General features: G+C 37.7%; 1 protein-coding gene and 1 long non-coding RNA gene across 6 annotated transcripts in view; one reads left to right on the forward strand and one right to left on the reverse strand.

Annotated features, from left to right (window-relative positions):
* LOC135417235 (uncharacterized) overlaps nt 1-15,178 on the reverse strand; it is a 28,699-nt gene extending 13,521 nt beyond the window's left edge. Inside the window, exon 1 of the long non-coding RNA XR_010431980.1 lies at nt 15,043-15,178. This is a non-coding gene — a long non-coding RNA (uncharacterized LOC135417235). The remainder of the gene's footprint in view (nt 1-15,042) is intronic.
* KCNH7 (potassium voltage-gated channel subfamily H member 7) overlaps nt 13,769-26,843 on the forward strand; it is a 223,054-nt gene continuing 209,979 nt past the window's right edge. For 4 of the 5 annotated variants that reach the window (XM_064661044.1, XM_064661048.1, XM_064661046.1 and 1 more), the window contains exons 1-2: nt 13,770-14,555; nt 16,521-16,751. In XM_064661044.1, the coding sequence (XP_064517114.1) occupies nt 14,480-14,555; nt 16,521-16,751 (307 nt within the window). In that variant the 5' untranslated portion in view covers nt 13,770-14,479. Of the gene's footprint in view, nt 14,556-16,520; nt 16,752-26,843 lie in introns of all 5 variants that reach the window. The other variant, XM_064661045.1, reaches the window with a different exon arrangement.

The raw sequence follows: 26,843 nt of genomic DNA on the forward strand, positions 1-26,843 counted from the left end.
GAGTATCTGATCAATTTCTTTGAGAATATAACATGATTAATGCCACAGAACAGCATTTCCATAGGCTTAAATGTCTTTACATAGCAATATGCAACAATAACTTACAAATAATTTTCAAGCTCTTACCTGTTTAAATACCAAAGGATTTGAGAAATAAACTTTTAAAATGGAGGAGAAAATATTTTCTAATTTGCTCTATGATAATGTGAATCAAAACCCAAGGCAGTATTGGCACATAGAGAAGAAATCTGGGTCATACATAAATATATGGCAACAAGTATCTGAGAATTTTAACTTATGCTCATCCAAGTAAATGGTAGAAATAACCTGGCTATCCCTATCAACTTGCTGGCTTTTTTCCTTTGAAAATTTACACAATGAGAATAACGACAGGAAATCTATAATGTGCACATCCTACAGAGCAGTACCCTTTTTCTTGCTGCCATTTCATAGAATCATAGAATATCCTGAGTTGGAAGGGACCCACAAAGATCATAGAATTCAACTTCTGGCCCTGCACAGGACAGCCCCAAGGATCATACCATGTGCCCGAGAGCATTGGCCAAACACTTCTTGACCTCTGGCAGGCTTGGTGCTGTGACTGCTTCCAGTACTGAGCCACTCTATGGGTGAAGAACCCGAATCTATTCACCAAAAAAGATATCAGAAATAGTGAAGTCAGCAGGACTAGGGCAGTGATTGTCCCTCTGTCCTCAGAACTGGTGAGATCACACCTCAAATCCTGTGTTAAGCTTTGGGCCCCCTCTCCCAGAAGGACATTGAACTGCTAGAGCACGCCCAGAAAAAGGCAAAAAAGCTGGTGAAGGGTCTGGAGCACAAATCTCATGAGGAGCAGCTGAGAGAACTGGAGATGTTTAGCCTGGAGAGAAAAGAGGCTTGGGGAGCCTCATCTATCTCCGCAACTACCTGAAAGGAGTTTGCAGCAGGTGGAGATCAGCCTCATCTCCCGGGTAACAATAGGACAAGAAGAAATGGACTTAACTTGCTTCAGAAGAGATTAAGATTGGATATTGAGAAAAATGTCTTCACTAAAGGGACTGTCAGGCATTGGAACCTGTTGCCCAGAGAAGTGGTTGAGTTGCCATCCCTGGAGGTATTTAAAGGACATGTGGATGTGGCACTTAGGGACATGACTGAGTGGTGGACTTGGCAGGTTAACAGTTGGACTCTATGATCTTAAAGGCTTTTTCCAACCCAAATAATTGTGATCTTAAGATCAATATAAAATTCAAATTCTTTACATTTGATATTCACTATTGCGTATTTCTAATACCTTTTTTTGGTAAGTGACTGAACTAGCAATAGTCTTGCTTTAAAGTTTAGATCCTATGCACTTCATTACAAAGTGTTAAGTTATCACTGCTTGGTTTCTTTTTAGATTCCTGGGTACATGCCATTTAAGAATGTAAACACCCAGCAGACATCATGTAAACATGCAAGGATTTTAGTCAACACACTGGCATTTCTCTCACATTAGCAAGGACAACAGAGACAATTACAAGCTCCAGGTGTTTAGATCTTTTAAAATCTGTGACACATATGCAGGAAAACTATGTTTCTCTTTAAATAAACATTTTCTATTAGAGCTTTCTTACCCAGACTTGCATAGCACATTTATTTCCCTGGGTCATTTTCCATTTTACAGCAAATAGATTATAGACACAGCATAGCAATCTGACAGCAGCTTTTCCCTCTGTCAATAGTATTTCTATTTAGAGATGAGGATTCAAAATCAGTATTGAAGGTACAAGCTCTCTCAGGGGAGTCAGTGTACCTGGACATAACTCAACACCTTTGCTAGTCTAATAAGGCTGAGTTCAAAATTCAAGGAAAACCTGAAATTAAGTCTTTTTATTTAAATGTCTAGTGCTTTGCAGGTGTGAGTCCACATCTGCACTTAAAGCCAGCTCTAGTCTATGACCATATTTCTTGTCTACAGGGATGTTGCTGCACCAGCACTGTGGGATTAACTGATATCCACGGAGAGGGTCATCCTCACTGTACCTTGAGAGTACAAGGATCTTCCATGACATTGCTGAGCTTGAGTCATCAAAAATCCAACAAAAGTAGACTAAATAAGGACTCAAATAAAGCTGCTGCTTCCATTGAGCTTGCTTGAACCCTAGATATCCCTGGAAGGCAAAAAGCTGGTATTCTTGCTATCACACTTCTTTTGCCTCTCTTCTCTTTCCCACTTTCTTACTCTACCACTTTATCCTTGAGTTCTCTGTAAGAAAAGCAAAGCTCAGTTAAACTGGCTAACAGGTATAGGGATACAGATAACAGTATGGCAGTAAATTAGTAAAGCATGAGATGGTACCAATACCAGAAATTGAAGGAAACTTTATCTCCTTTTAGAAAAGTAAATTTTCATCCAAAGAAATTAAAGAATCTCAACCATCACACCTGGTTTATGCTACTGTTACTATCATCACTTTTAAATATTCCAAGTTTTCTGCCACTTCAAAGCATGAGAATACAGAAACCTGCTTCACTTATTAAATTGTTAAGAAGAGACATCATAAATATGTACAAAGTCCAAATACTATCATAAAATACACTGGACTGCAATTTAATTTCTGTGATAAAACCTCATATTCTGCTTTCAGACAGTCATGACTGCTTGATTTAAACAATGTAGTCTTCACACTATTTTAAGGGATTAAGTTCAAATGAATAGCCTGGCTGAGCCATGATCCATGACCTTCAGTACCTTTATGGATGATTTCTGATGAACACAGTAAATATACCCATAGTAAATACACCCTTGTAGATTACTCGTTACTGATTGGCAGTGATCATTACTATAATGCTCCCATCCTTCCTGAGATATTTTGACATAGGAAAAGCAGATGGCATTATAGCCAGGACTCCATCACCAGATTATCATATGCCATGATTTGTCTCAAGTGTGAACTATTATGGAAGGATTTGAATGCTTTATAGTTTCTTAGATTCATACATTGATAAAGTTTTCCAAGACCCACAGCTGTTCACATTCTTGTGTATTAAAAATATTCATGTAATATTTTTGGCTAATTGGGCATGTTCTATTAACTGTTATTGATTGACTTGTCTGAAATTCATCAAAGAATGTGTGTATGTTCAAGCAAGAGTAGCTGTAATTCTATTGATATTGATAAAAACTAGAATATTGATAATCCCTGTCTTTTTATTTTTTACTTTTGCACTTTCAGGAATTCTTTCTGGCAGTAAAATGTTCATAAGAACACCAACAGGAGAGACTATAACGTACAAAACACAGTCCTGAGGTTATTCAGGTCTAAAACAAGTGACACAAATGACACACTCATCCCAGAAGCTTCCAAATGACAGAACCTGGATCCCAAGTTAGTTTATGAGAACTGAGATGAAAAATTGTTCTCTTATGAGTATTTGGTCCTTTGAAAATGACTATTGTAATCCAAATTATTACAAGGGGCACACTTTGGCTATCACTTGTCCACACGCCTGTCTCATTTGAGCATTGACTGATCCAACTGTTTTCACCGCCTGTCACAGGAACTGAACTAGAGCTAAGCTATTTTACTGTCCTTTTTCAGAATTCATCAAGAGCAATATGTAATTTTTTTAACTCTAATATGGGGAAGGCCAAGTAAAAGTGTAGAAGGCAGACAGCTTTCAACTGTTCCAGGTAATAAGATCTGCCTAACACTTGCCATCTGCATGGTGATTCTACTACTCCCTATCAGATTACATTTCATATAATATAATTTAAACAAAATTAAATCAAATCCCTTGTGCCTTTATCTCTATAGCAGTTATTCAAATTACCCTGCTCACATGACTACTGAAAAGGCAAATACATCAGTGCTGAGGACAGAGAGACACAATAAAAAGGAAGAGGGGAAATCTGGTAACCAAGCAATGGAGCCATGAGCTTCTGTCTGTGAGAAGGATCAGCAAAGTTCCTGTTTTATGCTAGCACAAGGGAGCTGTGGAAGAAATAAAAGTCTTATCCCTGAATGTAAGGAAAGAATTATAGAACTGGAAGTATTTTATGGCAGATTAAAAAATAACGCAAAAAATATTTAACCCTCATGAGCGAAAAGCAGTGCTGATGCAAAGGAGCTGTGAGAGATGGGAGAAACATTGTTAAGAAAGAAGTACAAAGGGTACAAGCAAAGACTGGATTTATATTTAATGTTTAGTCTGAAAAGGTTTCAGATATCACAGACAAGTATCCTACTAGCATACATGTGTATGACAGCCTTTTAAAATGTAAATCAATAATGTATCACTTATGGAATATCTCAAGCCTCAGGAATGCTATTCATACCATTGATGATTTCAGCCAATGACAGAAATGGAACCACATGCTTCAGGGAGCCATACAAGGCCAGCACATAGATATTACAGGGAGAAAGCATAAGTAGCAGAATTAAGACCCCATCTGCACATTCTGGCTAATCAGAAGCCAAGTCTCAGTATCTCTGGAAATATCAAACATATCATATGATAATACAGTTGTGAGCAACCTCAGAAGGTGCCCAGTGCAATTTCCAGCCCAAAGCAGTGTCATTGAGACTGTGAGACCAGGACGTTTAGGGCTTTATCTAGGTCAGTCTTGAGAATGTCCAAGCAAGGGGACTGCACAGATTCTTTGAGATTAGCAGGAAAAGGACTATTGAAGCACTAAATAGGATTATATTTTTGTCTTAAACTGAAGATGTATGTGGCACCTCTTAGCCTCGAAGGATGTATATCCCTAGACTGGGGTATTTGACAAGGTCTGAAAATTTAGATTCACTTTCAAGTGAATCACAGCAATCTTGAGTTTTCAGGTGAGAGTACAAGGAAATCACTATTTGAGATTATTACAATTTCTCCCTCCGAACAGTCCTCTGTTTTGGAATGTCCATTTCCTAAAATGTCAGCATTCCCTAGGGGAGAAAAAAGTTTTACTAATGACAATTAGAAATACCTTTAGGAAAGATTTCCTCTTAATATTCAATATGACTTCATGGGTTTGTTTTTTTCATGGTAAACTGGGATAAAAACAAGGCCTATGTTTTCAACAGTGCAGCTCTGTATTTGAATCTGCCCCTGGATCTATCACAATGTGGAAGTTCTGGAAGTTTGGAGGCCAATTTGGATAAGCAGTCATCTCAATTGTGCATTACTGTCCTAAACTGACACAAGAACATGGTGGTTTTTTATATCCTAGATGTGCTTTTTCTCTGTCTATTAACACAGTATAGGAGAAAAATGGGTAAATGAATATTTATCTAGCTCAAATGGCATAAAAAATTAATTAATGTATGTTTGTATTGATTTTTTTTCAAGAGTTGTGAAACTAGACTTTCAAAGCCACCAGTGGACAGCCTGATTACTGAGCTAAAATACAGTTTCTAAGTGACTGCTTTGGATGCTTTTGCATGTACAGAAGAACTCCTCTTTCAAAAAGCGTATCTGGATGGTTTGGCTATTATATTGTGAAAATAAACATAAAGTATACAAATAAGTATAAAAAATAGTAAAAATTATCATAATCATCAAGAGAATTAATATCTACACTGTGATTTAATATACACCTCTCTTAAATAACAAATAATGATAAAAAGAAAAATGCAAAATAAATGAATGTGTTATGATGAGAAAATCTTGCTATTTCTGAACCTATATTTTGGTATAGCTGTGCTTTTATTACTCTTTACAGGCAGAAAAGTTGCCTTTCATCTGAAATTATTGTTCATCCTGCCAAATAACTTGAACTAGATGAAAGACAACTCCTGGAAAAAACTAGACTGAAAATGTATATCTTACTTGTATTTCAATCAAGTAGACATAATGGTGGAGATAGGAAATCCAGGAGATTATTTAAATAAATTCCATCTTGGGCAGCAAAAGACCTTTTTACAAAACACCATATGTCATTCGAGTGTCTCTCTCTGTTATCAGAGATTACAAGCAAAACTCTCACTTGCCAAGTACCTGTAGTTCATGTTGGCTTCAGCGGGGTTACTGAATACAGCATTTAGCACTGATGAAAAATCTACCCATTCATTTGCAGCTGCATCAATATAATTCTGGAGATACTAGCTTCACAGAGGCACCTGGAAATGTGGCCTATATTACATGTATTTTATCTTCAGAGACAGCAGATCAGCTCATACACTACCTTTGTGGAGGAAAATGATGTTTCAGGATATGGGTATCTCTTCAAAATGAATAAGACAAATGCCAATTTTTGTAATATAATTAGACATGATCTCATGCTATGATATTATAAAAGAAAAGTGGAAATATTGAAAAAGAAATATGTGACCTGAATATTTTCAGATTATAGTTGACAGCAATGTGAACAAAAGCACTGATAAGTACAGTGTCAGAAAAAATTAGTCTATGCAATTCTGGACTCTACACAGTTATGGAAAAATATTATTCATGTAAGAATAATACTGAAAAATTAAATGTAGAAAAATACAGTTGTAGGGAGAAAATATACATGCCAGGTGGAGAAAGCTTCGCCTACAGAACTGAGTGTTAGAATATGCTAATAATAAAATTGTTAATGACTAAGTGAGCACAGTGTAGAAACTGCAGTTACCTTATTTAGATGAAGTGACTGTGTAAAGTATGTTAACAGAATGCAGAAAGAGCAAAGAAGGTATAGAACACTAAAATGAAAAAAGCAAACTCTGCTTGCTGGGGCTTTCTAATTAACATAGAAACACAATGTACTACTACTGAGATATTTAGAAAAACAAAATTACCTTCATCAAGACAGTATGGAGCCACTGACACTAAAGCCTCATACTATTTTGGTGGTTTATTTTTCTTATGAGTGAAATAGGAATTTATTTGCTATGCTGTGTTCTGGGACACCATATCCAAGTGTATCAAGCTGACTGCACTCTGATTGAGGTCTACGGGGTCTTTGGGGATATATAACAATCATCCTTAGGAATACTGGAAACAGTCTCAAGATGGACTAAGCATCAGAAACTGCATTTAGAGTTGATGGCAGTCAATTTTCCCCCCTAAACTCTTTGAATTTATATTTAATTTTGGCTACTAAAGTTTAGTGCATTTCTGGCCAGTTTCAGTCTCTTCACTTGTACCCTTTGAGTCTGGATTATGAAACTGTCCCTCCACCTTTCTTCTTCATATCGGACAGATAGTTTGTGGTCCATTTACACTTCCATCTACCTGTTCCCTCTATCCTTCTGTCTTTGACACAAATAACTAACTATAAGTAGCAGATATGGGTTAATCAATGAAGACAGAAAGCTGAAATCAATGAAAAACATGACACGAAGCATAAAAGGGAATAAAATTTACCCAAAATCATAAAATATCATACCAGCCCAAGGGATGGGAGCAAATCAAACCTCATATTTATGTATTAAAATAAAAATAAATAAATCTGCTTAGATTATTTGCACTGCCAGGATGCTGTTGCCCAAAACAAACCATTGATATGCTTCAAAACTGCATTTTATTGATCTTAAAGTGAACCTGCGCTGGAAAGAAATCCATGTATGTGATTTCTGATTGAAAACACATACAATCTGATACTGTCTAAAGGAGATAAATGGTCTTGCTCCTTCTTGGTCACTCTCAGGAAAAATGTCCAACATGAACCAAGTTCCTTCAGAGCAGCTGCTGTCCTTTTTTACCCCTACAGCTGCTCAGCAGTGCCTCACTGCCAGTTGCTGCAGGGTAGAGGAAATGAAAAGAGGAGCTCTGGCTATCGACTGCTTGCTAAGATAGCAGCATATGGAAATGCTATCCAAGCAGGAATTCAGCCCCTATTGCCTGATCTGAGGAAAAAGGCTGAGGAATAGAAATAATCTTTTCTTATGACCTCTCCAAAGTGAACCACACCAGTAGAGAGGCACTGTGTCTACAGAACTGGTTGGGAAGAGTAATTCCATTTTGCGAAAGATTTTGATATGGCCTGGTTTTATTTATTATTGCTCAGAAATTAAACAGTTTGAAATTCTCCGTGAAAGGAAATTGTGCCAGAACAGAATGTGGTGGGGCTACGCACCCTAAAGATCCTAGTTCAGGCTACCTTTCTCTGAGGACACGTGCCCCAGAACCCTTCTGCAGTTGAACTAGGAGGAACTTCAGGCAAAACCAGAAACCTTGCAACCTCAGGATGGCCTAGACCACTGCTTTACCTTTTATTGGCATTAGGGTGAGAGCCAGAAATCACCATAAACCTGATCCAATGCAAGGTGCACTCTTTCATCACCATTGGTAAAAACACACGCAGAATGTGCAGATGTAGAAGAAGAAATTCTAACCACACAGTTTATTCAAGTGAGAAGCTAAGAAAAGGAATGTACCTCACCTGACAGATGGCAGTCCTATCACTTAATGTCTGAATACACTGTGGAGAAGGCAGCGGGAATTTGAGTACAAAGATTATTAATTTTAGAAATATATGAATCTAGTTCAGTGAGTAACTTACAGACAATAACTCATCTTTTTCATGATGAAGCAATGAATTTGTTCCCTTTTCCAGCTCATTCCTACTTGCTAGGCTAAGTCTTCTGAAGGGACCAAACTTAAGATGTGTGATATAATTATAATAATTCTTACATGAATTTGTATGAACTATTATTAGAAAATAACATCCCTGAATTTCTGTTATGATGGAAGACAGATTACAGAGAATGCACATATTTATCTTCAATCACAGTTCTCTGTGGTACAGAATTACTCACAAATATATGGAGCAGGGTACTGCTTTTGTAAACCATTAAAATTCTTCTATATATAGTATGAGGAAACAAATAAATTAATAGAAGTATGTTTCATGTCTTGCCTAATTATAATCAACATTCTTTCTGGACTGATGGCTGTCAGAATCATAGAATCATAGCACCGTAATCTAGCCAGAAAATCTTGGAAAGGCACGGCACATGCTGAGGTCATTCCTGATGCTCTTAATTGGCCAGAGAAGGTCAGCACCGAGTAGCCTGCAGCACCTATTTCAGACCAAGAACCCAGGAAAATGAGATGTGCATCTTAATACTGCAAACTCCCTAAGCAAGAGCCCACACCAAAACTGTGGCTTAATATTAGGGAATGAAGCCCTGTGGTGAGACAAAGAGATCTGAGCCTCTCAGAGGAAGAAGCGGAAGCCTCATTGCTTGAATAATTTAAATGCTAAATAAATAATACAAATGCAAATATACTAAAAGGAACGATCCACTGGCAAGGCATTGACTAGATAGATATATTGATGGTTTTCATGACCTGTACATGCTTATTCCAAACTGATCCTAAGTCATGAAGTTCTGAATCCCTAGGCATTCTAACATAGCATGTAAAAACAGCAATGCAAACTGTAGAATAGCTGCCTTAACTTTCTATGAATGCTTCCAAAAAAAGTGAAGTTGCTTGCTGTCTTACTGTTTTCCTGTGTGATTTTTCCTTTACTAGCCTAGGAAATTTAGGTCACAGTAGTTTTGCTCTTATAGATTTTGCATTTATAATTCATATTCTTGTCACCATCTTATTGTCTCCCAGAGTGAATTACATGTGAAATATACACTGAATGAAATCCAAAGTAAGTATAACATAACTTTTTTTATTACTCATTAAATTACCTGTAAAATTAACTAGAAATTTGTAATCACTTTTTGGACTGTAATTTGGTGCAGATACTTCTTTTATGATACTAAAAACCTGATATATTTTCTCCCATTGAGATATCTGAAATCCTGAACACTTACAAGACCCTTATAGAGACACAATGATGATGTATACCTTAAGGCCAAATATAATAATCACCTCTGTGTGATCTCATTGACATCAGTGGTCTTGACAGAAACAGGAGCCTTTTTTTTTTAGACAGCAAAAGTGAAACACAAAATAACTATAATCAGACCTAATTCGTGGTGAATTTTGTAACTACGATAATGAAGTATTCTAATTTTGCTGTGTAGGCAGCTGTGTAGACCATGTGGCTGTAGGATTAGGAATGACCTGGTGATCCTGGGGCATCAGCACAGTGCAAGCAAAGGCAAGGAAGGAGCCAGCTCTGCCACAAGCAATTGTCACCACACTTACCCTGTGCCTCTCTTACTTGCATCAGCAGAGATTTGCTATTTGGCTGCTCATGATATTCAAGCAGCCGATTTCTATCTCCTCCAACAGAGGTAATTTGGCAGTCTGTTGTCCCAGGCAACTGCATACTTTGCTTGTGCCTAAAGCACAGACAGTTATAATCTAAATGATGATCATTATTATTGTGAAGGATTAAAACAAAATCTAGAGCTATAACTTGAAATTCTGGAAAGACATTAAAAAGTAAAAAGACAAGAAACAAGACTGATAAAAACCAAAGGTGATGATAAGATTCATCAACCTGTCAAGGAATCACAAAGGCCATCTTAGCACAAAATAGGATTCTAAATAAAGTTTCAGGATTTCATTCAACAGCTCTGAAGACACTCCCAGCCTTATTTAAAATTGTAAGCATATGTAAAATAGATAGATGAATAAATTATAGGGTATACGGGATAGACATGGTAAAAGCAACACAAATATCTTATGCTAGCTGGAACAATGGTGGGGCAGAACAGAAAGAAAGAAGAAAAACCCCAAGAACTATCAAGACTTAACTGAATATTGCTCCAGTACAGAAAGTATTTATTCAAATAGGAATGCATTAGTAAAATTCTGTCTACAGGAGGGTAAACCATAACATCACAACAAGAATGAAATGAAAAACATAGGACTTTGAAAAATAACAGCATATGGTTAAGGATTATTTAAACTGGAAAAAGAAAGACATTTCTCTTCGGAAAATCTTCTGAAGCATCAAAGAGGAAAAGACACATTCAAGCACAATAAGAGTGCTGGACCAAATCTTATTGTCTCCTTTATTTTTTTTCCACCAAAAATATGATGGGAAATATGATTAGAGCCATTTTCCCAGAGCTGTCTCTTCCTGACAATAGCAGATTTAATTGTTAAATGCCAAGATGTTGATATAGATCAGTAACGCATCTCCAGGCATATATTCCTCTAAATTCTCCTAAGGCACTTGAGAAGGAAGTAGTGAAAACGCTGGTGTAAACCTTGAAACCACTATTTCAAGATCAGCTACTGTCCTTGAGGCCAGGAAATTCCATATATAGTTTTACTGTGGAGCAGCAGTGCTCACTGGGGAGTTATCACTGGTCTGTGGTGAGGGTGGTACCCCGAGGGGCAATACCACAAGGGGGCAGAGGACAAGGGATCAGCGATGCTGGATGGGTTTTAGCTCCAGAGACACTCTCCCTCGGTATTTTGGACTCTTGGAGAGTTAGCAACTGTACAACTTTATAGATAAAACATATATCTCCATGGCATTCTGCATTTCTTTCATCACACTAGAGATGCACATTTATAATGAATTCAAACTTTCCCACTTGCATGCATATTTTCCCAATCAAATGCAAATTCTTCCACATTACTTTCTCTGTATTTGTTGTAAATTGTCCGGTTTTAATATATTTTCCTCTCTCACTTCTCTCACTATTGGCTTGCTTCAGAAAATTTTCAAGCATTATGCACAATGAATATTAAGTACCCCAGGAGCAATAGATCAACTACAAGACTGCAGTGGTGTAAATCACCACAATGAAAGATTTTCCGATGCCACCTATTGCTCCTGTAGTTATTACAACCCATCATTCTTGTGAATTCATACCCTGATAAAAACTACATCTCAGACCTGGTCTTTTAGCAGCAGTTATCTTGCTTTGGCTGGGGTTGTCTTGATCAGGTTCTAAACCAATCAAGGTGAGGAAAACAAAAAAAAAAGTATACTCTGTTTAATATATATTCACATAATCAACATCAAAGTTCAAGCTGCCATTAGGAGACAGAACAAAAAAAGGTTTTCCAGAGTTATGGAGTTCTGGTGCCTTCAGGCACTATTCTTTTCAGGCAAGAATAGGGTGGCTCTCAAATTTAACATGGAAAGATGGAGCTTCAGGAAAATTTTAATTCTTAAAATTATTTTTATCTTTTATTTTTTACTTGTTTTCTTTCCAGACAGGCACTTAAAGCACTGGACTTTGGACTCTACTGGCCTGTAGTTGATCTAGTTTGCTTCTAACCGTTGAATACTAGAAACAAACACTGGTTGTTCAGTACAGGTCACAACTTTACTGTGTTTATTTTCTGCTGCTGGTATAGAAACATCAAAGTGCCATTTTTAATGTAAAAGTGAGAATGAAGTCATTGCTGGCCATTATGTCTTGACTAGATATTAGGTATTATAGAAAGTGTTAAAATAAATGTGCTCCTCTCACTTGTGTACACTCTTTCTACTGCTGTCTTTGGGAACTTGAATACATTTTCAGGGAAATATATGTCCTTGGTAAAGTTAAAGAGCAGGAAAAGAAAAATCCAACCTGCAGCCTTATCCACTGTCCAAACAAAATGAAAAGTAGCTAAAAATACTTTAAGAGATTTATTCTCTAGTGTTGATCAGAGTCACAAGAATTACTTCTTCAATTATTATTACAGAAAAATATGTCTGCTTTTCCTTTGATTCATACCACTGAGTACTGAGATTAAAACATTCTCTTCTGTAAATAAGGAACGCTCACTTCCTAAGATTGATTATGTACCTGATTACATATTTAGTGTAGCTGAGGCTTTGTAATTAGTATACAGTTAATTACTATGAAGCCATCTAAATACAGTTTATGTATATATAAATTATATTTTCAGACATCATTTACAGTTATAAATCCGGGATGATTCCAGTGAGATTACATTAAATTAATCTAGAAATGTACCCACCTACTCAACAGACTGTGTCCCACCTCTGATTAATATAGAGGATGACACACAGTAACAATGAAACAAAGGCCACACCTGAGAAAAGCTCACGGGAATAAGGAAACACCTGTTTGTGCTGCGGAAGAACAGGTGGGAGGCGGTGGTTCGCCGGCTCAATATCCTGTGCTTGCGATTACAAAGAACTGTGATCAGGTGCCTCTCTTTCTTTTGCCCTGTGAGTTTATTAAGAAGCCGCCACTGCTTTGCACTACCCTGGAGATGCGTTTCCAGCATCGCATGGCTGCCCCCAGCTCCCTCCCTGTATCACCTCGCTGAGCCGTGCAGAACATACACCATTCTGCCTGCTGGATAGTGCAGGAAGCCTTAATTACAGCCTGAAAATAATACCCGCTTCCCCCGGGAGCCTTCCCAGCTATTCCTGTGGGACGGGAGAAGCTGAGAGGAGCCAGGTGTGGGGAGGCTGGCGCTCCCCGGGCCCGGCCGCGGGCAGCGGGGCGGCTCCAGCACCACGGACAGCTCCGGGCCGGCGAGGAGCCCCGACCCGGCCCCTTCCCCGGCCCCGGCCCGGCCGGCGGGGCGGAGCCCGGTCCGGGGCTGCAGCTCAGCGGCCCCGGCACCCGCTCGGTGCCGCCGCGGGCCGGGCGAGGGCGGCCGGGCAGAGCTCACCTCTCGCACCCTCCGAGAGGAGCCTCGGCTCCCGGGGGATCCCCCTGCCTGCCGGGAGGGGGTCATGAGGCGAGGGGAAGTCCTCGCCTGGGTCACGATGCGGGAGGAGGGAGCGATCCCGTCCACTAGGGCGAGGAAGGACGCCGAGGGCTCCGGTGGTCCCTTCCCCCGCTCCCCCATCGCTCAGAATCGACCCCTATTCGCGCCTCCCCCCGCCCCAGACGGGGCGTGTTCCAAGCTCCCTCCCTCCCCCGGCCCTGGCAGCGCCCGGGGCTCCCCGGCGGGCCACGCGGAGGGGCCGCGCAGGGCGGGCGGTGCCGGAGGGCGGACGCCGGGGCTACCGGAGGTGGCGGGGCCCCCCCGCCGCCAGTGCCCGCGGTCCCCGCTGCCCCCCTGCAGCCGCCGCGGTGGGGATGTGGCACGTCGCGGTGCTGCTGGGGTGTAGCTCATTCCTGATGCCGCTGTTTGTCGCTGAGTTTTGAAGAGATTTATTGGCTGGCTCCTGCTAAACCACGCTTGAGTAATCCGAGCTGCTGCGCGCCCTGGTGAAGCCCGGAGGGGGGGAACGTCACTCCCTCTGGCAGCGGAGCAACATTAGTCTTCCAGCCCTCAAACCACCACTACAGCGTCGGAAACTGCCGGGTCACAGCCATTTGCTTTGGAAAATTGGCGATGTTTGGTGCTAGAGATCGATTACCCTTGTAATCCTCCCCCCCACACCTCCTCCTGCTTACCCCACCCCTACCCGCCCCAGACAATAGCGTCCGAGCTCCTCAAGGAAAAAAAAAAAATAGAAAAGAAAGCAAGGAGAGAAAGAAAGAAACCGGGGGATGGATCTGACTCCAATAGGAAAAGCGTGTCTCTAGAAGTGGTGCTAATGGGAAGAGATTTCCGATCTCCAGAGGACGATGATTTGTCACAAAGGGTAGCTGGCTCGGTGCTTTGGGCTGGAGCCGTGTAGGAGATCCTTGGAGAAGTCATTGTGCACAGAAAACCGAAGACCTGTACAAACATGCCTGTTCGCAGAGGTCATGTGGCACCACAAAATACATTTTTGGGTACAATCATTCGAAAATTTGAAGGGCAAAGTAAGTTCTCGCTTTCTATCTATTTTGGTACAGTAGTTTGATTCTGCTTGTGACTAAATGGACAGCAGCTCCAGACTATTTTAAGTTTGTAGCTTGAAAAGAAAACCCGGGAGGTAAGGAGGGGATCCCTGGCAGGAGTAACATTATTTTTAATCTAGAATACAGATTACCGACTTGAATTATTGGCTGCTGTTTTGGGGAAGGGGGGGTGTTGGGGCTTTTGCCCCCACTATTTGTCTTTGACTGTATCCATGTTGTATAGCTGTAAAAGTTATATCTCTTACCTTCTTCTGAACTGGTGAGATGGCTCTAAAAGCAGAGTGTACAATCTTGCTGCCTGTGAAATGTCTAAAAAATAAGCTAGATTTGTTGTCATTATGATATTGCTGTTAGTTATAATTGCCTTTTCAAAATGAAGCAGAACAGTCTGATTTAGAGGAAGCAGATAATATGCAGAATAGTTATTAAAGAAAAAATATTCTCTTACCTTGTTGTCATGACTGAATTTTAATAGAGCTGTCAAATTTCTCTGTTTTGTTTATGTAAGTCTAAAATATCTATCAAACCAGTGCAAATACATCCTCAGGAAGAGTCTGTGAGATCTTTTGCAATGCAGCAGCTTACTATCTGTCAAGGAGGCTGAAGCTGAAGTGTTTTTCCTGGCAGGAACTCTGGTTTACTATTAACTGTTAGAAGGAACACTTGATGCTTAAAATGAATTTCATTTAGAAACAGTAGTTTTATGTATGTACATTGATTTAAATATTTAGCATAATTTTAGTATCAGTCTGGTGCAAACCTTTACAGCTAATTCCAGTTTATATACTTCCTTATACTTAAATCTACATTAACATTTGTAATATTTATATTGTTTGAGAGAAAATAGAAATGGTGTTTTTAGTCCTAGTTTATCTAAATGTTAAGTCAGTGTTGCTACTCAAGTAAAGTTTTCGTGTAGTGTACATTTTTTTTAGTTAATAAAGCACTAGCTGCTAAATAGGCATGTGACAGTGAGAGTTCAGCCTGATTGAAAGACACTAGAAAAAGTAAGAATGAAATATATATTTTTCTCTCCACGTTTCACTGTGTCCCAAACAGACCATATTTAAAATTTTGAAGAGTTGTACTACTATAATAACTTGGTGTCATGTAAGAAATGTTTTATAAAGCAAGCAACCACCTAGTGTAATTAAGCAAGCAGAAATTAATGTTATTAACAGTAAATTTATCAAAGCTGCACATTTATAACTACAGTGGGAATGGTGTGTTATAGTGGTAAACAGAAACAAATTAAATGAGAGTTGAAAATTTTGAATCTTTCTGTCGGATAAGAGTTTGGGAAAAAGATGATGGACAGAAGCACAGAACTTCAGCAAACTGTGCAAAATGTTTCCAAAATCACAATAATTTAATGTACCTTCATACTCCCCTTTTTCTTTAGAGAATATTTTTTTATTCTGTTCTTTTCTAGATAGATTCATTAAAATACTGACTATGAACTTACTGACATTCACCTAATGAAAATCCCTCAAGAGTAGACTGAGATGGTTGGACCTTACCCTAGTAAGCCCTTCACTTGAGTAGAACCCCCTTCCTGAGGCCCCACTTCTCCCCAGAAGAGAACTTTTCATGGACCTGCCTGAGGTGCAACTGACAGGGCGGCGCTCATCACGTGTGCTTCAGTGAAGCTAAAAAAGAAAAAAAATTGAAGTTGAAAGGAGATTTGCAAAGACTTGCATAATCTGGTTTTGTTTCCTTAAAGGACAACTGTCTTTGGTGTATTCTAAATTGATTGAAGTTTCTTTAAAAGCTATGGATCAAATTAGCTACATCAAGTGACTGAAAATCTCTACATTTTAGGCATTCCCCGTGAGAAGAAGGGTTGTTCAGCAACCATCCATGCAATCGACACTATATGAAATGTTGAAAGAGTACTAAAAAATGCATAACTTTCTTTTATTGCAGATAAAAAATTCATCATTGCTAATGCTAGAGTGCAGAATTGTGCTATCATCTACTGCAATGATGGGTTCTGTGAGATGACCGGGTTCTCCAGGCCAGATGTCATGCAGAAACCTTGCACCTGTGATTTTCTTCATGGACCAGAGACCAAAAGACATCATATTGCCCAAATTGCTCAAGCACTTCTGGGGTCAGAGGAGAGGAAAGTAGAAGTCACCTATTATCACAAAGATGGTAAAGTCTGGTTTTATTTTCAAGATTTTTTGTGTGTTTGGCTATCAGTTGATTGGTAAAAGAACTGTGTATGTTGTGCTGGCCAGACCCTTTGCTGGAGTAGTGGTGTAATTTCTCTGAAGTCCAGTGGAGTACACTTGTGTGTATCAGTAAGGGAATCTCCCCCCAGAGTGGTGGGTGTATGGAGTGTATTACTGTACACTGACTCTATCAGCTGAATGAAGCTAGCACGGTGTTTGCAACTGTTGAACAGAAACTCTCCTCTTGGTTGGTTTCAAGTAGATGTAAATCTCTTAAGTAATCAACATAGAGGAACCATACCTTGATTTAAATGTAGTATTTTACTGGGAAAAGTACCACAAAGTTAAAAAAAATGCCCTATCATGAAGAAAGCCTTAGCTTATAAAGAAAGGGACAAGTCTTTTTCAGAGCTGAGATATTGTGAAGTTGGAGTACCTGCAACTGAACAACTGAAGTTGTTCTAAAATTATGTTGTTAGAATCAAAATTTGTGGATAGCTACCCTATGAACAGTTTCCCTGTTATTCAGTAAAGACTCAATACATGCAGAATGGCTAAGTCTGTTGGTGATTTTTTCCTGTTAAGAGCACAAAATGAATAAATATTTTTACAGATTTAAAAATGCATGCACATGAAAACTAATTATGATACCTAATAGTTATAGGTACAGTTTTGGTTTGGTTGTTTTTTTAATTACTCAGAGTTATTTACAAAAACATCCATCTTTCAAACAAGTCCAAATAATGGATAAGTGTGGTGTACCTTATTTTGCCTCTTGCTGTGTACACTCTTGGGAGAAGGAAAAGGAAATTCATATTCAAATGCTGAGCTTAAATTAGTTCTGGAGAAGTGCCAGTGTGTTGTTTGCATCAATTTTAGAATCACATGCAGTGTGCTTTCATTTTAAAGTCACAGAGTTAAACCCTGTTCTCAATAATTCTGTTGTTATGTCAGAGAGACTTAAGTAATATTGTTTTTAGCTTAGGCTGGTGTAATTCAGATAGGACTCAGGCCAACCAATCTACCCACGCTACCAATATTTAAGCATATTCTTCTTAGCAGATTCTCAGTACAGCCCTTTATTCTTAGATCTGCTTTGGTGGTCTGGAGCAGATTTTGGTCAAGATTTGTTGCTGTAGCTGTGCATTGAACATAGATTTCTCAGGAGACCTGACACCGTATGTCTTTTACACATCTAACCTGTGTTTGTTAACCTGGCGTGTGTTAAAAATAATATTGGAAAAGGAGAATGTCAATGCTAACTTTCACAGCCACCAGCCTGGAGCACAATTTTGAGATCTGGTAGTTTAAAAGTGCTACAGTCTCCCAAGACATCAGGAGGGAGGGAAAGACGCTTAACTAAAGCACTGCTTATCTGTCAATCACTGGATATATGTCTATATATACTTTTCTAAAATGCTGAATTCTGGCATCATGCAACACACCCTAATCTGTTTAAGGCAAACCAAACTAATACCGTCCATAAAAACTGCCGTATTTTTTGTAAATACTTTTGAATGCTAAATTATGGATTATTTAGCATAAACAATCTTATGTATAAGAGTTTTCAGTAACTTCACTTCTGTGAATAGTTTCTTTAAATGCCTAGATTTTATGTGTGAAGGTTAAGGAATTTCAAAAGCTGCAGACAACAGTTCTAGGCAAATTTGGATTGAATTCCTCAATGTTTTACCTGTCTAATATGAATGAGACTTACCATGTGCACTATATGATCAGCTAAATTTAAACAAATATAGGTGAATTATATGGAGTCATAAATATAATTTAAAATATCAAGTCACTGATTACATGCAAAAATTGACAAAAGAAAAGATTGGTCTGACACTCAAATTTGGTTTTGCAATATATAGCATGTACACATATACCCCTTTATAACATACTGTGTATATAATAACAATATACAGAATAGTGATACTTAGCAAGGACTTCCCCCAGGTTGTGAAGCAAACTGAATTTCAAGAATTTTCTGAAAATTTAAGAGTTTAGTGCCTTGTTAGTGGCTCATTTTGTACTGTGTGCTGTGAGGGAGTATGAGAATATTTTGAGAGGTCAATTCTAGCACAGGTAGAAATGTAACTTTCTCCATGTGAGTAACCCAAGTTACTCCAGTAAACTACCCACTGCTTGAAAGTTTGATTTGACATTTAATTTCATAGCAACCCATTGTATAATATTTAGCATAATACTAAGCATACAGAGGAGGAAGACACCTCATGAAGGTGTGAATCACTTGAGGTTCCACTGACAGGAGGTTCTGAAGACCATATTACACATTCCTAACAAATGCCCAGTGAATGGTAAATAAAACCTTATTTCACATCACACTATCATTTACTCTACATAAGCCATTGATTATATTAAAAATTATGTTAATATTTTGAAGTGAAGCAAATGTCAGTGGGATCGCTTATGAAGCTAATCTGTCATCAGAAGTCCAGCAATGCAGATATCAGAAAGGGAATCACTCTATAAATAATTTTTTTTATTTTAAATACCACCTCACATAATTTTAAAATGTCACAGTTTAAAAGGAAATTCTTGCTGTAGAAAAAGGGTATTGCATATGTACTGGGAGTTAAGATTCTGATGCTCTACTTATCTGTAGTCCACTTTTCTAGATGAAAGTGCAAGATTTTGAGTTTTAAATGTCTTGACAATGCAAGACTGAATGCTGCTTGCTGTTTGTTCACTGCTTTAATCTTTTGGCCAGATCACACACTCAAAGAAGATGGGACAGAAGGATGGGAACAATTTTGTAGCAAGTTGATTTTCAGAAAATGACTTGAATCTACACTGCTTTAAACACAACAGACAGAAGATACAGTGGTCAAAGGAGAATAAAAATTCAATGTATCATGGTTTTATAAATATGTAACTTGGACTGGGCCTGTTTCCCTTTTCACTGCACAGTGCGGGGAGGGTACAGAGAAGTGTAGAATGCTTGTGATAGTCTTTTGTAAGATGTTTAGATGGCATGGAGGTGGGATGCCAGCATTAGTTAGGCATCCAGCAGACCCTATCCCAAGCACTCCAGTGCCCTGTTCTCACTAGCTTCTCTAGCAGTGTTTGTATCAGCATAAGATTGTTAATATAGCCTACATTTGCCTTTAATTTCTCCTCACTCCTTTTTCTTGTTAGAAGGGTATTGACGCAATCCAGGCAAAGTTCTAGTCCTCTGTCCTATTCCATTAGTGCCACAGTAGGCAATTACATAGTTACCAAAATAATTAATTACTGAGAAAAATGGTTAATGGCAACAGATGTATGCCAAAACTAAGGGTCCAAATTTATAGGTTCTCATTGCGCGAGAAGCTTCGCTAAGATCACTGGCTGTACTCATGGGATTAAAGACACAGTAAATTTCTTTTTGAATGTAAATATCCCTTTTTAAAAAAAGCAATAGATAAATACACACAAATCACAAGAACTATTATTTTGAAACAGATTTTTTTTTCCAAGTATTGCCCATTAGGCATTAACATCTGCTTAATTCAAAAATTATATTGATATCAAGGCAGCAGTATCATATTCTTCACTATCTCTCTTTGTTTTCACTAACCTTATGGCCATATGATCTGAATTATACTTGAAGGCAATATATTGTTTATACAGGATATCAGTTCTTATTTTAATAAAGTTATTTATGGTGAAAATGTTTGACAGCTCTTCCTTTGAGGACTCCATTTTGCAGTTTAAGTCATTATTGCATAAATCATTCTTGACAGATGTAAAATATTGCTTTAGGTCATAAAGCTTTGGACATAAAAAGTATAATTATTTTGGGATTGAGAATGGATATATAATAATCAGAAAGGACTGTATCCCACTGAATACTTTTTTACTTCTTACTATGTGCTTTGTGGACAACAACAGGCTATGCATGATCTTGCAGATGATGCCTGTTAAAGGGAGGTAAGGAGACCATTTAGCCTTATCCTCTACATATCAGATATTCTAGGGATGAGAAGAACTACAGCAGAGTATATGTTGGAGCAAAGACAAGATTAATCAATTAATTGTAGAGTATGGACAACCCTCACAAACTACTTGCCATGTACCCAGTTTCAAAAAAATAATTTGCTACAACTGACTGCAAATTAAACATATTTGCATTTTCAAAATACATTTCCAAACTAATATTTTAAGGCCTTTTATGCTCTTCTTTTGAGGATAAGAAAATAAAAAAATAAAAAATGTTCAAACATACTGACAAAATAAAGTGAAAATGGTATTGTTTTTAATTAAAAAGATAGATGACTATATTTAGAAGCTTATCATCTAGATTTCTGTCAGGATAGGTATCTTATCACCTGTTTGTGTGAACCTGCCAATCAAGTAAAAATACAGCTGAAAAGAAAGACCACTGCATGTGTGTCAAGTCCCCTTAGATTAGCTCCAGCATGCGGGTCAGCAAACACAGTGTTGACCGTGGTTCCAATGCCTTACCCAGAGCTGTTGAGAAAGGTCAGTGAATCAAATCACTGTCTAATACTCTGCTGCTGTAGGAGTCCTTGATTTAAGAAATACTATCTGACTGTATTTTGATAAAGAAAGTGTTACCCCCCTCCCCCAACAAAAGCTGTCAAAAAAACACTTTCTTAATGCAAGTGCTTCTCCAGGCATCCTTAAAAAAAAACAACCTTGGGTCAAATCCAGAATGTTACTGAAGCTGTTAAACTATTAGGAATTAATGAGGCCATTCAATCTTGTCCGTAGTGGTGTTTTTACCTTAGGCTTCAATACTTGTCCTACAAGAAAAAAACTGTCCTACCATTCAGTATGGGTGATTTTGTAACAAGGGCACCAACAACACTGAGATGATACCCCAGTGATCCAAATATCTCATTTACCCATCCCCATTCAGATATGGCTCCTATGTCTGCCCAGAACTGTGGGTCACTTCTTATACACATTTCATATATGATATCTAATGATTTCAATAAAGCACCTCTCAGATATACTAAATAGGCTTGTTTATGGGTTAATTTCAAACTTATTTTTCAATTCCTTCATTTTCCAATATATTCCTTTTTCTTCTCAGGTCAAGATTGATTTATTTTCAATAAGGAAGGGACTTTTATAGATAATTTTTTACCATTCTTGTATTCCTGCTAATGAGAGATATCTGAATAAACAGCACAACAATTAAATCGCTTTTTAAATTATTCTCTTGTCAGTGTTTAGGGTCAGAAAGTATGAGTAGATATATGTAATTTTAACAAATAATGAAGAATATAAATGTTATTATTATAGATACTGCATCTTTAACAGAAAAAAATGAATTTGGAAAAATCCTTTCTGACAGTTTTAAGATCATCCATGGCACAAATAAAAATCCTGCAGGCTAGTGGATCAGCAGTCTTTCACTTCAGTATAGTGTTCAGAAGGAACTCTTCTTCCAGTGGACTTCCATAGTACAGTTTCACATCAGGATTTGGAAAGTGACAGGGTCAATTTACACTGATCAAGTGGCCCAAATTTCCCTTGTTTGAGCTACAAAGAAACAATGATTGCTGAACACTTTCAAAAAGAGTGTCATAGTGCTAAGAAAGGTGACACGTTCCAGAGTGAAATGGTACTATAAGGTTATGATATGATCCATATACTCAGAAGAGTTTAATCTTTTAAATAGGCATTGCCTGACAAAATTTTTTATCTGTTTTAAATATGCTCCTTTTAGTTGTAGTGAAAGCTTTTTTGGTTTTGGGTTATGAGACAAAAAGAACAGATGCTGTCAGTCTATTTTTGGTGTGGTTTCACATGATTTATTGTGTCCTCTTTCCATCTTCATTGTGCATCCTTTCTAATGTTACATTATGATAAGAGAGTTAAAGAGAGTTATTGCATACTCCTAATTTGCATTATTGATTGGTTCTTTCCCTTCTCCACCAGACTGGCCAATATATCAAAAAGAGATGCAGAGAGCAAATCAGAAATCATACCTATCGATAGATGTGTCTATTGCCTTTTGCATATTTGATATGATACAAACTTTAGAACGTGGCACTTCAAATAGTACCAATGCTGATATCAGTGCTGTTCTCTCTGGTTCCCAGAAATGGAAAGAGAACAGCAGTGTGGATTAGATTTTATGTTAGTGGTTTCAAGCCCAGTTTTAGTGTTCCCTACACATTTGACTTAGTGTATGACTCAGTCTATGTGCTAGATCGTCCATGCTCTTCCCAGCTAAGTACGGAAAAAGCTTTATCAAGCAGTATAGGATTCAGACTAGCAAGACAGAGCTGATTATGGAAATTGCTAACTGACTCTGGAAACCTCATATCTGAAAAGCAATCAGAACTGTAACTGTGAACCTCGATCTAGGCAGAGCAGATAAATGACAATGACAGTGGTGTATTGTGGCTCTATAGTTACAGCTGGTGTCACACAGTCTGCACCTCTGAAAGTTCACATCTCTGAGGTGGGAAGTATTGGTGTTATAATTTTGTATAGCTTGAGCATTTTAGTCTAGTATATTGGTTTTGTTTGAAAGGAAATAACAGACATAATTGAATCATTTCTTAGAAATTAAATTGAAATTTAATTTTGAAAGCAGTATTATAGCCACAACTAATCACAAAATGCTTTTAGACCACCAGTATTTCTGTAGGTACCCAATTTTGAGCTCCCTCACCAACCTTCTGGTACAATGCAGCTTTTTAATTTCTATTTTTCTTAATTCTTTGATTCCAAAATCAAAGTGAAATCTCATCAGGAACTATCACCACAAAGGATAACAAAATTCAATCAGAAAAAAATTCAATGTAAACAGTGTAAAGGGAAGGTCCTGTGTCCTTTTTCTGTTTCATTAACCGGACTCTAATTATAGATCTCATTATACCTAGTTTTGACAGTGCCCTCAATTATAGCACTGAAGTTCTATCCACAAAAGAATATATTCCAGCTTCTTTGTAAGCAAAGAACCATCATATCATCAAAACCTAAAGGTGGTATTTGTCACAGTGTCAACATTATTAACTATTTCATTACTGATAGTGAATGGAAATTACCAGAAGAAAGCTTAGGCCAGAAATCACAGCTGCCTTTAGTACTTGCCTGCCTGCTGAAATTTCTTGCTTTCCTGTCCTTGTTCCTCCATAATACCATAGTCAATAAAAATACTTTCTTTTACGTTTTACCATAACCTCATTTGAATCCCTGATTTTCCACATTAGACTGCAGTGGAAACCAAAAGGTCTTGACTAAATGGTCAGTTCAGTTCAGAAAAACACAAGAGTTTAGTTCAAATACTGGCAAGTTGGGATTCATCACAATATCCAAATACTGATCCTTGATAATATCAGTATATGAAATGTTGGCCTCTTTTGAGCAAATGCACAGGATTATATGGTAACTAATTGTTTTTGCAGCCAAAAACAGTTCTAAAGGCCTGAGAGCAAGATATCAATACCTACAGACACAGGACTTGGCTTGCAACCAACAGCTTTCATAGAATTAATTTGTAAAGTTTAATTTTTGTAACAATAAAAATCCTGGTCTGTAGGTACTAGAGCACTGTTGGTAGAGACATAGTGTGCTATTGCTAACTATTAGATGGTGGTCTAATGTTAGCTGGATCTCTGCTGCTGCATAAAAATTCCACAAATTATGAAAGAAACATGGAAAACACACATGAAACCTTCCTCCATTTTTATCCACAGGGTAGACAGACAGAGATAACTTCAGAACAAGGCTATATTAGAGGGGTTTGTCTTTGTCTTATACTTAGGCCAATTGAAAAGCAGTTAATCATCATGTAAATGTGTTTCATCACTAACATGCACGTGCTAAAGCACTTATTCCCAGCTGTTGTCAGACTTTGGACGCTGTGCCCTTTTGAGATTATTTCTTAGAGCATTCTTTGCTGATTTTCATTCAAATCGATGCAAGTGTATCTCTGAAAATAGCTTGCAAATTTCCTCCTTTCAAAACTCATTTATGCCAATCTACTTTACTCCTTCCTTTCTGGAAAAAAATGCGAGATAATCTCATTAGTATTTTGCATGTTTATGGCATTTCTTTTTATACTTTCAGAAAAACATGAAACTCAGTAGTCCATAAATCCTATTGTCATGGTATTTAGGGTAAAACACTGTTGCCCTTCTGTCTACTTGCTTAAAAAATGTCTTTCAATTCAAGAAATGAGAAAGAAAGAAAACCTAAAGTCCATATCATTTTAAATAATGATAATAAAAGAAAGGAAAATGTGTTTTATTTTTTCCATTATAAGCACCCAGCTTTATTTTTGCATGACAAAATATACCAGGAATCAATTTAACACCAAAGTCTATCCAACTGAAAAGATAGCACTTTCCAAAAGGACTATTTCTGGAATCATGGGCAACATAACTATATTATGTGAGAATAACAGCCTTGGAGTACAAAACCAAGTATCTATAAATCAGCATCTGAGCCTTCTCTGTGGATTAATGGAGCAGCTCATGCACTAGTGTGAAAGCCTGTGTATAATGTCAATCCTGAGCCAGTCCATGCTGGTTCACAGTTCAGAGCATCCTTAGTCTTTCTGTAAGTTATACTGATTGTTCATGGCAACAAGAATGTGAGCACAAAATGCACAGAGGCATCTTTCGTGTTTTAAAGAAACATTTTGTAGACAGATAAAAAAGAGTTTAAGTACTGTTTGTGGATGACCACAAAACTGTATTAAAACCTTGTTCCTCTTTGTCCTGAAACATGCAAATCACTTCTCACGTCAGGATTAGAAGTGCCTGCTCCCCAGTGCCTAAAAAGTTAATTAAAAACTACTAACTGCTACTGCAGCTACAGCAGAGTTAGTTTCTAATTTGTGTGATGTTTGCCAACCAGGTGCTGGGTGCGGGTGGCATCCCCCTTCTATGCTTATTGTTTATTTAAAGAGGTGAAAAGAGGAAGGAATATGTGGTTCACAGACAACTCTTCTTCCTGTCTGACAGGTAGGCAAGCCTATTTTATGAAAGCAACTACACAAACCAAGAACATTACAGCTAAGGGAGCTATTCAGTAGACCACGCAGATCTATTTACATTCATTTCTGGTTGTCTTTTGACCTCATTTGTGAAAAGACGGATCCCACAGCAGCAGAATTACCGGTAGTGTCACTGTCTCCGCAGAACTCAACATATGCAAAACATAATTATTAGCCAGACAAATGCATTCTGTGTGCAAAGAGAATGTGCAAAGAGCATTTGTCCCTGTTCATAGAAATTGATTTAATTGTTTCCCTTTTAAATAATGTTTTAGTCTTTATCCCTTTTCTTTTCACTTTGGGATCATTTTCCTGCAAATAAAAAAAGTTGTGAATAAAACACTTTATTTCCACTTTCTGAGAAATATCTGAAGAAAAGATATCAACTGTTTTTTAAAATTATTTACATTTAATGGTTTACACATTTAACCTCAGTTGGTACCTGGAAAGTAGATTATACAAACAGGGTTTTTTTGCCCCTTAGGGGCCACAGGCACTAAAATAACAAATATAACTTAGGTGTTATAGCTATAAAGATCACACTGAGGTTCAGTTACTGCAAAAGAAATGCCTGACCTGAACTTTTACATATAAAAGCAAATTTAGGACTGGATTTTCAAATATATGTATATATTATAACATATAAAAGTGCATTTCTCTTTCTCAAGAGGTTTAAGAACCAATTTGAGGAGCTGCCAAAATTACCTCCTACCCCATCATAGAATATAAACTGATATTTTATATTTCACAACAACTTTAATAATAAAGCATTCTTCTTATTAAATACATTCAATCACGGGCTGCCTGAACTCAACAGCAAATTAAAGTGGTTCCTAATGAGTGGTTGACTAATGCAGTGAGTCTTTTACCTCAAAAGACATTTAATTCTGGAAAACCTCACTGTTCCAAACCATCATTCTCTACTGCATTTCTGCACTGTCCTCTTCTCTCTTCCAAGACAGTACACCAAAGTTGCATGGTAACATTCCCCAGTGTAGACAAAAGCAGTATGTGTATATATAAATAAATAAATAAATAAATAAATAAATACATACATACATACATACATACATACATACATACATA

The sequence above is a fragment of the Pseudopipra pipra genome, chromosome 7 (genome assembly GCF_036250125.1).
Source record: "Pseudopipra pipra isolate bDixPip1 chromosome 7, bDixPip1.hap1, whole genome shotgun sequence".
Lineage (NCBI taxonomy): Eukaryota > Metazoa > Chordata > Aves > Passeriformes > Pipridae > Pseudopipra > Pseudopipra pipra.